Consider the following 14,114-nt stretch of genomic DNA (forward strand, 5'->3'; position numbering starts at 1 on the left):
AGCAGAGTCTGCCCGTTCCTGCATGAACTTGTGCCCGGAGTGTTCACCCCTAGAGTAGAGCGTATTCGCGAGTGAAACGCGGGGAGTGTGTTTTTTTACCATTTAAACCAAGTTCTCGAAACGCGTAGGATCCCTGCGTAAATTGGCAAACGCTGAGTTCTTAGCCAAAATGAAGAAGACAAGCCAGCCCAGCACGGAAACCTGTATTATCAGCTTTTTACTTTTCTTTCTCCTTTTATATAGATTTTCTCCTGCTTCTTACCCTCTCTTTCCCCGGAGAACGAGCGGTGCTAAACTAAAATCGATTTCTTTTATCTGTATGTAAACACCATTTTGCAGCAAAATAAAGGAATAACGCCTAGTAAAGACGTCAGCTCTGTGAGTCCCGGCTGCTCCCTTCATCTGCTGCCCTGCACGCCGGGGCGAGCCTGCGGCGCCGGCTTGTTTTGTGGTTTGGAGTACCCTGCTTGAGCAGCGATGGGGGAAAGTGGTTAACAAATAAACCTTTTTATTTCTTCTTCTTTTTTTCCTTTTTCCCACCCCCCGCTCGGAGCTGCAGATCCGGCCGCAGCCCGGCGGAGAGGGCACGTGACACCCGCGCAAGGCCCGCGCGTAACCTGCGCGCCGGCTCCGCGGCGGCTGCCGCTCCCGCCGCTCCGCTTGCGGCTGCCCGCCCCGACGGTAGGGCCGCGGGCGGAGGGGAGCCCCGTGTGCCCCGAGGGGGCCGCCGCCCGCGGGGCGCGGGCTGGGCTGCTCCCCGGGCGCAGGGGAGGGATTCCCCTGCCGGGGAGAAGCGCCCCGCCGTCCCCTGCCCCGCCAGCCGCCAGCCGGGCCCCGGGGGGAGCGCGGGGTCCCGCGGCGGCAGCACGGGCTGCAGAGCCGGGCGCGGGCGGCCCTCCGGCGCCGCCGCCGCCGGGGCCGCCCCAGGTGGCCGGGCCGGGCCCTGCCCTTCCAGCGCCGCTGACTTTGGCCTTGTCCAAGCGCTGCCCCAAGCAAACAGGCGGAGGAGAGCGGGCGGTGCCGAGGCCGTGGCGGGCCGGGGCCGGGGCCGAGGCAGGGGCCGGGGCCGGGGCAGGGCCGGGGCGGGCCGGGGCCGCCCTCTCACCCCGAGGTGCTGCTGGAGAGAGGAGATCCCGGAGGTTTTGGTGGGTTTGATTATTTTGTGAGACCGTCCCCACGGCCGTTTCCGCAGAGGTTTTTATGGGGGAAAAGGGGGAATGCTTTCGGTTTTTTTCCCAGATATAGACCTCAGAGGATAATCCAACCAGAGGGGCTGGGAGCACTGCCCAAGCCGTTTGATTATCATTTTAGGGCGAGAATGAAATCGATTTTCCCCACATCTTGCTGACAGGCTTTCTCTGCCGGGAGCCTCCAGCCTCTGCAGCACCAGAGCAATGAGGCTGGCCGGAGCTGCAGACCAGGGGAAATGCTAGATATTGCCTTGGTCTGATGCTTCAGAAAATGAATTTTAAAAAATCTCACGGAATTTTAGGTCCGCATTAAAACGCCTTTTGGCTGCAATTTCCACCTAAATCTGTTTCTAATGAAGAGGCGTTTCCACACGCAAAATCTTGGGTTGCCTCTCCCAATAGTAATAATAACTACGCTGGCAGAGCCTGCGTTATTTTCTGGTATATAAAGTAGGCTCAGATATGGTTGTTCGGGGCGTATGTAACAAGGCTAAACAACCACAAGGAACGGCACAAAGCAGCTACCTCTTTACACGGGGCTATTGCCTTCCTGACGGCAGTAAACTCGTTATTTCATAAAGAAAGAGGCATATTTGAACTTTGCTCCTACCCACTCGTTTGCTTGCAAGTACTGTTCGCAAGGGCACAGTGGTCCAGACGATTTTGGAGGTAAATGCCGGATTTGTAGGAGGGTAGAAATGCAGCCATCTTCCAGAAAGCCCCAAAGGTAACGCTCGGGTGGTGTTTCGGGAGGGAGAAGCAAAACCAGCCCAACTTGGAGGCGCGTTTCTCACCGTCCAGAATGGCCACTCTTACCGCATTGCCCAATGCAGACAAAAACCTACCTCGCTCATGGCGGGGTGACTGCCAGTGGAAAAGCGGAGGCGAAGCAGCGCCGGGTGAGAGCTCCCCGAGGGAAGGTCATGCACACCTAGCCACCTACAGCAGCCACAGGCACCACCCCTGGGTCCCCCCACATCTTCAAGGCATTCAGCCCCTGTGCTGGGAGCTGGCGCATTGCGGACAATAAAAGTCTCTTCATTCAGTAGCATTTCCCTAATTAAAAAAACTAGAAGCAACCCCAATGATGCAAGCCGGGAGAAAAGCAGAAACCAGATAAAGCCCCTTTTCTTATTCCCTCCTGGAATACTATTCAGCCGGCTACAGTCCATGAGAAATGGACCCTTTATGCCGTCCTTCCCTGTCCTAACCCGCCCCAGTACAACCAGTCCCTTTATTACATGGGTGATGTGAAATCCGAAGAGGAACCTCGGGTGAAAAGATGTGAAAGGCAGTGTATGATTTATTAAACGTATCTGATCCACGACGATGGCTTATTGTAAAGCTTCTAGTCTAAATCGCCCACGAGAGGAGAAAAAACAGAGGAGGTAGGATCTAAAATGCGATGTGATGCAAAAGTACGTGTATTATGTATGTGTGTATGTGCCTGTATATACATAGATGCACTTATTTCGGCAGCGCCCGTTTTGTGTAACCGTGCGTGCGCAGACACAGACGTACATATTTGCGGGCGCATACTGTGCATAGACACATAGGCGGGAGAAAATGGTGCATGATTTCACGCGTGCCCATGCTCCAGGTTTCAGCTGTTCCTCTGAAGCAGCGGGCGACGACAGCCGTTCCGGGCGTGTGGGGAGGCACACACGCGTGTGGCAGAGCTGCAGACACGGGGCGCGCCCTGCCTGTGCGGCTCTGCCTGCGCACACCCGCCTCAGCCGCCCCGTGGGCACATGTGCGCACACGCGTGTGCGGCACGCCGGGTGGGCGTGCAGGAGATGCACCCGAGTGAGGTGGATGGACCCCTCGCCCTCCGGCCGGATTATTTCGGGTGTCTTTCCAGCTGTATTTCGCCCCACGCCCCAGCTTTGTGGGTGCATGCGGTGCGGGGGGGAGCAGCGGGCATCCGCGTGCTGCGCCCACGGCCGCGTCCCCCCGCAGCATGCAAACGACCATCCATCCCTTTATTTACTCCAACATAAACATCTTTGCATTCCGACCGCAGCCTAAACGTGATAAAGCCCTTCCGAGGGGGCTCTCCATTCCTCCTCGTTTGATAAGGCTGCAAACGCAACTCGGCTCGTTGGGAATGGCTCTGGATGCCTTTGTGCTTCCTAAAAGAGCATAAATAATTAAAGTTTGGCAGGGAGGAAAAGCTTTCTTGCAGAACTGTAGTGGCAATAAATGAAATGACTCAGAATCTCTTCTCCAGTCGGTTTTTACGAGAGCTGCCAGACAGTGTCTGTTCACGTTCTCCAGATACTAGGGGCGCCATAACAAAGTTAAGGTCAAGTTAGTGTCTTATCTTGGGTGGCACAAAAATACCGCATCTTCTCCAGCCGCACTGGGTGTATTTTTAAACCCGAATGATACGCAAGTCGCCTTAATTTCCACGGAGGGCTTTTGGAAATGTCACTTGGACCTGAATACTTGGTAACTCCAGGCAACGGTTGCAGATGTTTCAAGACGTCTAACGGTAAAGTATTAGCCTGACTGTGTCCATAATGTGCATTTATGTTTCGATGCTATTTAATCTGCGTAAGGAAAAAAAGGGGGGGGGGGGGAATATGTAATGCTCAGAGCTAGGCTGGGAACCGACCCCAGGGTGAAAATGCTCTGGCAGGCGGGGACCCCCAGCTCTGCCTTATTCCAGCGGGGTGTCTGCTGCGATATTGGACTCACATTCCCCAAATTAGATCGCTTTTTAAGGGACTGTTTCCTAAAAGGGCTGTTTTCGTATTAACAAATCGTCGCCATGTCTTTGAACTTGAATTAGTTGAAACCGGTTGGCTCCTGCGCCAAAATTTAATTGATGCTAGGCTTGCTGCATCGAAAGGAAGGTGAAGGATTCTGGCTAAGGCGTAATGAGTTGTTTGAACGGTAAAGAAAATGAAGCTCCGTAGGTTCCCAGAGCCATCTCTCCTGATGAGATAGGCGATCAGAAACCTGGGGGCACAATCCAAACGGATCCCTGCCCTGCTCTGCTGCAAGCTCAGGGTGGTAAGTGACACAGGAGCCATTTTAACTGCGCAGGCATCATTTTTAGGAGGTTGTTCATGTGTTGCAGTAGAATGGAGAAGGCTCGAAAGTTACCGATAAAGGCAGGGAATGGTGGTTTTGTGCCTTGATTTCTACTGATACCTTGCGAGAGTCTATCTGCTGGGAGCAATGCGTGGCGTTTGAGGTGGTTTGCGAGCGAGGCACCAAGGCAAAGAAATACCATACTATACAAAGAAAAGAAAAAAAGGAAAGAAAGGGAATGGGGGGGGGAAAGGAATGAGTTTCATCTTATCTGCCCGGCTTTGGTCTTTTGCTTTTTAGAAAGGGCAAGCTGGGCTGCGGTGTGGAAGCCCCTTGGGCAGCCCTCGTCTGCTCTGGGGGGCCGGGGGATGCAAGAGGGGCCGTGCCGCTGGCGGCGGCGGCGGCGGCGGCGGCGGCGGCGGCGGCGGCGGCGGGGCGGGGGGTAGGGTGCGGGTCGCAGCCCGGGCAGCAGGGCTCCCGCCCCCGGAGCCTCTCCCCAGCGCGGAGCCGGGGGCTCGCAGGAGGCGCCTGTCGCGGCAGGGCCGCGGGGCGCGCAGCCTTGCGCCTGGCGGAGCCCTCCGCGGGCACCGGCGCCTCGCAGAGCCGGCGCGCCCCCCGGGCCTCCCCGGCACTTGCCCGCGGCGCTTTGGGGCCGGTTCCCTACCTGCCGGGCTCTCTGCTTGCTGTGGGACTTGGAGGCTGGCTTTTCGGAGGTGATCTGGGGCCTGGCCGGAGCGCCCGGGGATTGCCTGGGTGGCAGGGGGCGACCCTGCTCGGCGTGGAGAGCTCGCCCAGATTTCGGGTTTATTTGGAGAGCGGCATGTGGCGGGGCTACTCTGGCTATGCTGTACAGTGGCGGAAAAAGGCATTCCCATAGAGAGCTGGCAAACGTTTCTGGAATGAGGAATTGCTCGAGCATAGGGCTATTGCTGGCACGTATTATTTATTCTCTTCTCTTTTCAGCCTTTGTGACCTGGTTTGTGCTCGTCTATGTAAAATCATATTTCAAGGAGAAAAAGAAAATTGACAAAAATGAGCCCTCGAAGGCAGGGCGGCCGCGGGGCTGGCGGGTGTTGTGCGTGTCGCCCGCTCCCAACCCTGCTTTTCCCTTCCAATGAAAATGAACATTTTAGTGGGAGTTGGAGGCACGGGAACAGAGGTCACTTTGTGTGCTGCTCTGCTTCCCAAGGAAGCCGTGCTTGGTGGACTTCTCTTCCTGCCCTAGCCCTTTGCTTTCCAGAAGAGCCCGAAAGTGTCTCCCTTTCATAAAACCGGCTACTGAGATGGTCTGTTTGCGTATTTCTCATTTCAGTTTGTCTCTGGCGCCCTTACACAAGCGCGCAGTGTTTGGGCTTATAAGCGAGGGAAAATGAGGTGATCGGGATTCAGGCTTTGAATTTCGTGACCGGTTTTGATGCCAACTGTGGATTGCTGGAGCCGGGCGGGCAGATCCACCCGTACGCTCGAGCGTGTGAATGGGACTTGGCTTTCCTGAGTGAACGAACCATCACCCGCTCATCATCTGCGTGAGCGGCGGCCGGCGAGCACCGCTCCCTCTGACGAGGAGCGATCACGTTTCCCTGCCGAGGGTGCCCGGCTGGGAGCCCGCACCCCGCGCTCCGAGGGCTACCTTCCCCGACGGCGGCTGTGTTCCCCCCCCGTTGCCCGCGGAGGGCCGGCGGCCGGGCGGGCTGGGCGGCGATGCGGGCGGGGGGCTGCGCGCCGCGGGGCTCCGCGCCGGGCTCCAGCGGTGGGCAGGCGCCTGCCCGGGCGGCGCGACCCCAGGTGATTAGCCGCACCACCTACGTGTATCTCATCGCCTGGTGAAAGGATGAGGGGAAAAAGCGGCTATATTTGTACAAATGCTGCGCCCGTCTCCCCGTGCTGGGAGGGCTCTTTGGAGAGATCTTAGGAGCCTTTCCGAGGGGCTGATATAGATATAAGGACATTTCTACATCGCGTCACGTGACATAATTACCACTAGAATCAATCAAGATGAATTGCACGTCAGCACACGGTGGGGATTTTTTCTTAGTTGATCCTGTCCAAACCCTCTTGTGCAATAGATGGATCTTGTTCAATGCATTGAAGCCTCCTGGTTGCTTGCAATCGCAAAAAGGAAGACATGACTGAGTTTGACGATTGCAGTCACGGCACATCCAATATGTATCTGCCAGGGTGCGCTTATTACGTCTCACCCTCAGATTTCTCGACGAAACCCTCTTTTTTGTCGCAATCGTCGTCCTGTCAAATGACTTTTCCTTATTCTTCTAATTTACCTCATGTCCAACCTGTGCGCGAAGTAGCATTCAGGGAATACGGATTAGAGCGCAGCAAATGGCAGTATAGGGGCAGTTATGCTCCTTATTACTCAGCTGAAGAGGTGATGCACAGAGACTTTCTGCAGCCTGCGAACAGGAGGACGGAAATGTTATTCAAAACGGACCCTGTCTGCGGCCACCACGGACCGTCTCCCGCCGCCTCCAACTTCTACAGCTCGGTGGGGAGGAACGGCATCCTGCCGCAAGGCTTCGACCAGTTTTACGAGACAGCCCCCGGACCCCCGTACCAGCAGCACTCCGAGGGCGAGGGGGACGCGGACAAGGGCGACTTGAAAGCCCAGAACAGCACTTGCAGTAAAACACCTTCCAGCCAAGAGAAGAAAGTGACACCAGCAAACAGCGCCGATTCCCCTTCTGGTGAGGCTGTTGCAGAGAAGAGCAACAGTTCAGGTAGGTATCAGTAGTAAATTGGGGGCAAGAGTACAAGGCCAACACTTTGTCAAGCCGCATTTTATGTGCAATTTTATAAGCATCCAAAGGATTTTATATATCCTATAAGATTTCCTTTACCGTTGTAAAGCGTGTTTACGATAGGAAACCAATTTAGGTGGGCTTAAGGTATTCTTGGAAGAGGATATTAATTGTTATTAAATTGTTGATTTGGCGGGGGGGGAGACGGGGAGATTTCACAGGTAGTGCTCAGAGCTGCCTTCGGTTTAGAGCTTAAGGTCTTCGTTTGTTTGGGGCGGGGGGGGGTGGTGGTGTGAGAGGAGTTTGAGAAACTTGGAATTTTTCCAGCCCATTTAAATATCTCTCTGTATTGCTCGAAGTGCTCTCTTTTAAGGAGAAGTTGGGAAATTTCGCTTTTTTGCTAAGTCATCCAGAGATTAAAAGCCCCAGGAATATTTTTTGAACTGCTAGAGGGCTGCTTTCCAGGCAATGGGATATTGTCAAAGTCTCTGATCTCTTCCTAGCTGAGCATGTTCGTAGCAGCAGCATAAATCAGTTTCTTCTCTCTTGAATTTCAGCAATTCCCCAGCGATCAAGGAAAAAGAGGTGTCCCTATACCAAATATCAGATAAGAGAACTGGAACGGGAGTTTTTCTTCAACGTGTACATAAACAAAGAGAAAAGACTGCAGTTGTCCAGAATGCTCAACCTCACTGACCGGCAAGTTAAAATCTGGTTCCAGAATCGAAGGATGAAAGAAAAGAAACTGAACAGAGATCGACTCCAATATTTCACTGGGAATCCCTTGTTTTGAAAAAAAAAAAAAAAAAAAAAAGAAAGAAAAATAAATGAAAAAAATTTTAAAAAAAAGAGAGAGAGCAAGAGAAAAGGAAGAAAGAAGAAAAACAAATAATATCTCGGACCTGCCATCTGAATGCAAAAGCAAATTGGTTTACACGACACATCCACCCTGCGGAACTCAAAGTTTCATTTTCATGTGCAACTCCACACACTGAATGGCCACTGGAGATTTCGGGGCTTGGCGGAGCAGATTCCTGATAAGGGGAAACTAGGGTAAATCCAACTGTCCGCTTTCAAGTGTTTCTCGCCAAAGGTGCTTTTTTCCCTCTCCCACAGTACCAGCAATGGACCTGCAGTGTGTCTGGTAGTTTTTGCTTACAATTAATTGAGTTCGGGGGGGCTCTGTTGTTGCTTTTGAGCTAGGGTAACACTTTCCTCCCTTTAAGTGAATGCGGTTTATTTAAGAGATGGTAAATGTACGTTCGCTATATATAAAATATATATATATATGTTTCTATTGTCATCCAAAAGCATGGGCCACTGTCTTTTTCATGTGAATAAATGGTTTCTAGTAAAGTTAAGGTTATAACTTCCGTGCACTGTATGGATTTCCATCTCCGAAGGATCCTAGCGTTTCCCGGGCTAGAGCCAAGTTCAGTTAAATAACAACCGGAGGAAGCCTAGTCGGGTTATTTTAAATGCATTTTAAATAAATAATAGTTTAGATGTCTAACTCTCCCTTTGTAGGTATGCGCGACCTTCCCTGTTCGCTGTGAGGCAGAGCCAACATGGCTGTCTGCAGACCATCACTTCTGATGGTGCTACGATTACTATAAACAACGAAAAAGGCTTTTTTTAAAACTGGACAGGCTCCCATTAAGCCCAGAATCCCCAACGCCGTTGGCTGTTTACTTGTTAGTGAAGGGTAAGGCAGAAAGTCCGAGGGCTCGGAGGGAGTCAGGCAAGAGGGAGCTATAAACAATTGGCACCAGTGGAGGGGGGAAAAAAAGAAAAAAGAAAAAAACTTTGGAGGCAGAGGGGTGGATCTCTTAAATATCATCCCTCGGCAGGGCGAGCGGAGCGCGGCGCTCGGCCGGAGCTCAGCCCGCTGCCCCGGCGGCGGCGGGCCCTGCGCGGGGGCCGTCAGCCGGCGGCGGTCCGCTCCGCTCCTCGCCGCTTTATCTTGCGTGACCTGGCTGGGCTGTTTACAAAACCTTGAACTGTCTAGACAACACCATAAAACCCGAGGTTCTAAACAGCTTAATTGGGTTATATTATACACCTTCTGGTGGGTGAAAAAGAGATTTCCGCAATGTGCAATAAAGGCGAGGAGTGAGAAAAGAATTTGCCTTTTTTGAATAGGACGAAGCGGCTCTCCCTACGCTCGCGTGCAGGGAAGGCAAAAGTGCCCAAATAAGTCAAGAAAAGCCCGAGAATTGAAAAAAGCGAGGAATGGAAGCGGAGGCAGGCATGACTAAAAAAAAAAAATTTTAAACCCTTTAGCAAGAAAAACATAAGTGTATGCCTTTGAACTTCCAAAATGTCAAGGTCATCACCTTTAACCTTTCTGAATAATTAGGCGCCTTAAGGTTCCTCTGTTATTTTCAACCACCACCCACTCTCTCTCTCTCTGTCTCCCTCCCTCCCTCTCTCACACACACACGCACAACCACACACACACTTATTACCGCATAGCTGGCCATATTAGCAAATGCATCATAACGCAAAGAAAATCCCAGCTGGGTCGAGGTGAGCCTCTCCGCGGCGTGGCGGGGAGCACGCCCCGCTCCGGTCCCCTCCAGCCGGAGCTCGGCGGGGCTTCCCCGCTTCCCTCGCCTTTCTCGTCCGCGCCCCGGGAATTCGTCCCAAATATCCTTTTTTTTTTTAGCTCTTTTAAAAAAAAATGTTTTTTCGCTCAAAAAAAGAAAATGCGAGGGCTGTAGGAAATGATTCGTAGTTTAGAGGGAAAGATGATACTTCTGTGTAGCTTTTCTGCGGATGTGCGTTTCCCCACAAAGCCCATTAATTAGAAATGCGCAAAGTCGCGGGGAGATTCTCAAAGCATTTCGCCTGACCTTATAGTAAAATTCTCTTGTCTCTCCCGAGCCTTAATCCACAGGGCGAGAACGAGTCGTTTGATTTTCTGTTCCCTGCAGTGCTTTAACAGTCTGTCTTAGCCGATTAATACGCCTTTAAAGTGCTAAGACACCGCAGAAGAGGGCCGCGGAAACCGAAAGACCCTAGCATTAATCTTGCATAAATGCTCAATTATAGCAGTTTTAAGTTTCTATTTAAAAAGAAACCCATAACTGAGAGCAAATCGAGCTGAGGAGAAAGGCGCCGGCAACGGAGGAAATTCCCGGTGCTTGGCGGCCGGTGGCCACAGGAGGGCGCGCCCGCGCCCTGTAATGCCCGCCGCCCTCCCGGTGCTCAAGCCTATTTTCCCCCTAATAATAATTCCACTGCTAATAAAATATCTAATATATAAGTAACGATAAGATTTCAGGGCCTTCCAAATGAGAAAATAAAGCATCAAAAAGATTTATTAAACAAATAATCCATAACCGTGACGTGCTGGAGAAATATGCCGCTTTAAAAGAATTTGGAGGGGGGGGATCGTAATCTTTTACAATGCATCCGAGCTTTTAAAAAAATCCCATAATTTTAAGAAAAAAAAAAAAAACGGTGATATTCAGAATTCGTTCCCTAGAACGAATATCTATTTACTTCTTTAAGGACAGCCTTAACGCGGATAGAACAAAAGTGATATAAAAACCATGCTATTCCACAGTTTGTCTTTCGATTCTTATTCGAGGCTTTTCTTAAATAAACCTCTAGGTATAGAAAGCATAATTTTAAAAACATACTTTATTTAAAGGCGAGAGTGCTTATTTTTTTAAATAGAGACAGAGAGACTAAAGCAAAAAGACGATATTTTTAATATCCGAACATCACCTTGCCAAGGCATTGCTGAATGAAATCTCTCTCCTTAAAAGTACTATGGAGATCTATTAAAATGAAACTAGAGATTAGAAAATTAAAGCGAAGCTTATGGATTTCCTGGACGCTCTCCAGCGACCGAGCATGTTCCGTTTTTCTGGTTTTCTGTTTTATTTTTTTCTCCCTCCAGTGCGCACTTTTGGTCAGAATCTGAGGAAAGAAAGGGCTTCGCTGCTTTCTGCTTATTTGCAGAATTCATCGAAATCTATTTCACGTTGGCTCAGCCATATTCCGCATTTTTTAAAGCCCCGTCTCCCGTGAAAGCATTTGTTGGCACTTTGTCTGCTGTGTTGTTGGGTTGTTGGGTTTTTTTTTTTTTTTTAGAAGTTCATTGTTAACAGTTTCCTAGAAATAGCCTTTCCGTCGGTAATAAAATGGCATTGTACAATCTGAAATCCTTGGGATCCCTGACGCCAAAGGTGCCCCTTGCAGGCGCAGCCGGACCCCGAAGGAAAATCCCCTGGTCTCTCGGTGGAAACACCCATTTCGAGAGGGAAACGTTTAGCGAAGTTTTTTGTGTTTGTTTGTTTTTCTTGGCGGGAGAGTGCTCCTTGTGAGAGCCCACACCAGCCCCAGCCCCACCAGGCTTCATACGAGGTGCTTTAACCCCTCGCAATTACAGTGAGGCCGATCTCAGCGAATGCGAACGAGTGATGGGAGCCAGGGTGTGTTGTTAATTAAAAAAAATATACCGGAATATGGAAACGCCAGTTTCTTCTTTTTTGAATCATCGTGTAAATGTGATGGTTCTGTGCGAGTCTATAATACCTTCTATTCTTTTTTTATTTTTTTAACCCCTTTCTCTGTTTTATTCCCTTAGACCGAAAAGGTTGTGAGCTATTTCCAAATGTCTTTGGGCTTGTCCTTTAAGGAGAACGAAAAGGACATTTGGTTATTTTCTGATTAAACTACAAATGCGGCAGGAATCTGCCGAAAGATAAACGTGCAGCCCAAATACCGAGGCTGAGGGCAGAATCGGCGACCAATCTACACGCTAAAATCTCATTATACCCGGTATGCACTTCTGTGTCCAAAGAAATATAGAAATACAATAGAGGAAGGGCTGAGGCTTCGGGCGAAGCTGGGAGTACAGTCAGTGCTACTGTGCGATCCCCACGCTCAGAAATAATACCTTTGAAGAAACGGCCAGCGTGCTATTTTGTTTATTTTATAAGCTTTCATATTTAGGAAAAGGCATAATGTCATCAGTATGTTCCTCCCCACCCCCCCGCCCTCGGTCAAAAAAATCCAGGGAATCTGAGCCCTCTGCCCAGACGCCGACTCTTTCTACGAAAATATGGCACATAGAAATCTGGGCAACGTGACAGTTGCATTATTAAAAGAAGAAAGGACACAATATCGTAGCCAATTTTTTTTCCTTAAATAAAAAGTATTCCTCAATCTCCCTGCAATATAACAGCGTGGCATAAAATATACAATCCGCGCGTTTAAAGACAACCTAAATAAAATGCTGATATCGAGTAAATGAAAGGAATTTTACTAAAAACTTCCTGGGTTCCAGCCTGTTTTTAAAATAAGATATTTCTCGCAATACCTTTGTTACTGAAGGCATCTGCAAAATATCTAGCCACTTTCGTACCCCTCTCCCATCCCCCTCCCATAATGAGACACAAACACAGCAAATTGCAACTATGAGAATCCTCAGCACAGCCGAGAAAAAAAAAAAAATCGTATCACCAGTAATAAGGTTTAGGAAGATAAGGCAGTGAAAATGAAGCCCCGCTGCCACGTCTGGTAACCTCAAGTTTTTAGCCCTGACATTTGCTAGAGGAGAAAACTGTATTGTCCACCTATGCTTTATTACAAACAGTAATTTACATCTGCCTGGACCCATTGGTTGGGTTTTTTTTTTCGTCCCTCGTTGGGAAAAATATGGGGCTCTGAGAGCAAAACCTTTATATTAATGTAGATTGTATATCTCATTTATTGCACAATATTGATTTATTTATTAATGTTAATTACTTGATTCCATTTTAATATGATTTAAAACAAGAGTGACATTAAATGCCCAGAGCCTAAGTCCCCAGTTCCCCAGTGGCTCTCGTATGTTTATTCAACTTCTATTTACATCAAACTTAAACTTTCCTACTGTTCATTTTCAATAAAAAATTGCTGCCCGTTTTTAAAAACCCTCATGATTTATCGTGAGCGAAGGGTCTTACGGAGCTGTTCGCCAGTTCTGAATGCGATATTTAAATCATTATCATCACAGCCATCATCTGAGTTTCCGTGTAGTGACATGCAAGAAATTCATATTTTCAATTAAAAAAATCAAAGAGCCCTCATGTCTCATCAGGAGCCAAGGAGTGAGCTTCCCTAGCACCAGCGAGGCTGGCGTGGAGAGCAGCTCAGCATTTGCTTTTTGTTTTAACTTTACTGTTGGGCGAAACCCGCTGCAAACCTCCGGGCTAATACTTCAGCTGGGATATTTCTGGGACCCCCTTTTCTTACAGTGTAAATAAAGATTATGAAAGAGCCATTTGATGGGCATAAAATTCCTGATTAGATTTAACAGGCGAGTCTTAAACTGCGTCAAGGAAAATAGTATTTTGTTTCTTTAAACTCTGTGGGTTGCCCGGGCTGTTGTTGAAGAGGAGGAAATTGCTAGAAGGCGAGGGGGGGATGCCGCGCTCGGAGGGAGCGTCGTGGGCTCCGCCGCGGCTCCTCTCCCGGCGCAGGCAAATCTTAGCAATGGCTCTGATCATGATCTTAAGCAGACATCTCGCCGAAGCGCCCGTTTCCCTGCTCGACCCTCGGTGGCGGCGAAGCGTGCCCGGAGAGGGCAGGGGGCTGCGCCAGGCGCAGGGATGCTGCGGACAGCTCTTGAGAGCAGCGGGTATGACGAAGGTAATATTTAAACTCTCCAGCAACCCAGAAGCTGGAGACTGCGGCCATAAAAGACACTGGCTCTTAACCTGACAATGATGTTGTATTTGAACAGCTGCGATAAGGTTTTGAAAGGTCTGTCTCATTGCCACAGCGAAATTTTAAATAGGGTTATTGTTTCCAGCAGCATAAAGTGCACGGTAAAGCGCAAAACACCCAAATGCCAGGAAACAGGGGAAAATTCAAATCCACGCTGGTGGAAAACGCATGTTTTCAGCTGTGCGAAAGACGCATTTACATTTTTTTGAGTTCTTTCACGTGCTGCCCGCACTTGGGGATCTGAAAGGGTGTTTTGATGGTAGAAAGGCCCAAAATAAATAGGCGGATGAATCCGAAACAAAAATTATCAACAAGTTCACTTTGTCTGGATGAGAGTCCTCGACAGCATTAGTCCCAGATAAGAAATACTCCAGTTTGGGAACAGTTAAAAAAAAAAAAAAAAAAG

The 14,114-nt window shown here is 49.7% G+C and overlaps 1 protein-coding gene across 1 annotated transcript; it reads left to right on the forward strand.

Annotated features, from left to right (window-relative positions):
* Nucleotides 1–6,354: 6,354 nt before the first annotated feature.
* HOXD11 (homeobox D11) lies at nt 6,355–7,858 on the forward strand. Its single transcript, XM_075153956.1, has 2 exons — nt 6,355–6,961; nt 7,540–7,858. Exons 1-2 carry the CDS (start codon nt 6,355–6,357, stop codon nt 7,773–7,775), a joined length of 843 nt encoding a protein of 280 aa, XP_075010057.1. The 3' UTR covers nt 7,776–7,858.
* Nucleotides 7,859–14,114: the final 6,256 nt, after the last annotated feature.

The sequence above is a fragment of the Calonectris borealis genome, chromosome 6 (genome assembly GCF_964195595.1).
Source record: "Calonectris borealis chromosome 6, bCalBor7.hap1.2, whole genome shotgun sequence".
Taxonomy (NCBI): Eukaryota; Metazoa; Chordata; class Aves; order Procellariiformes; family Procellariidae; genus Calonectris; species Calonectris borealis.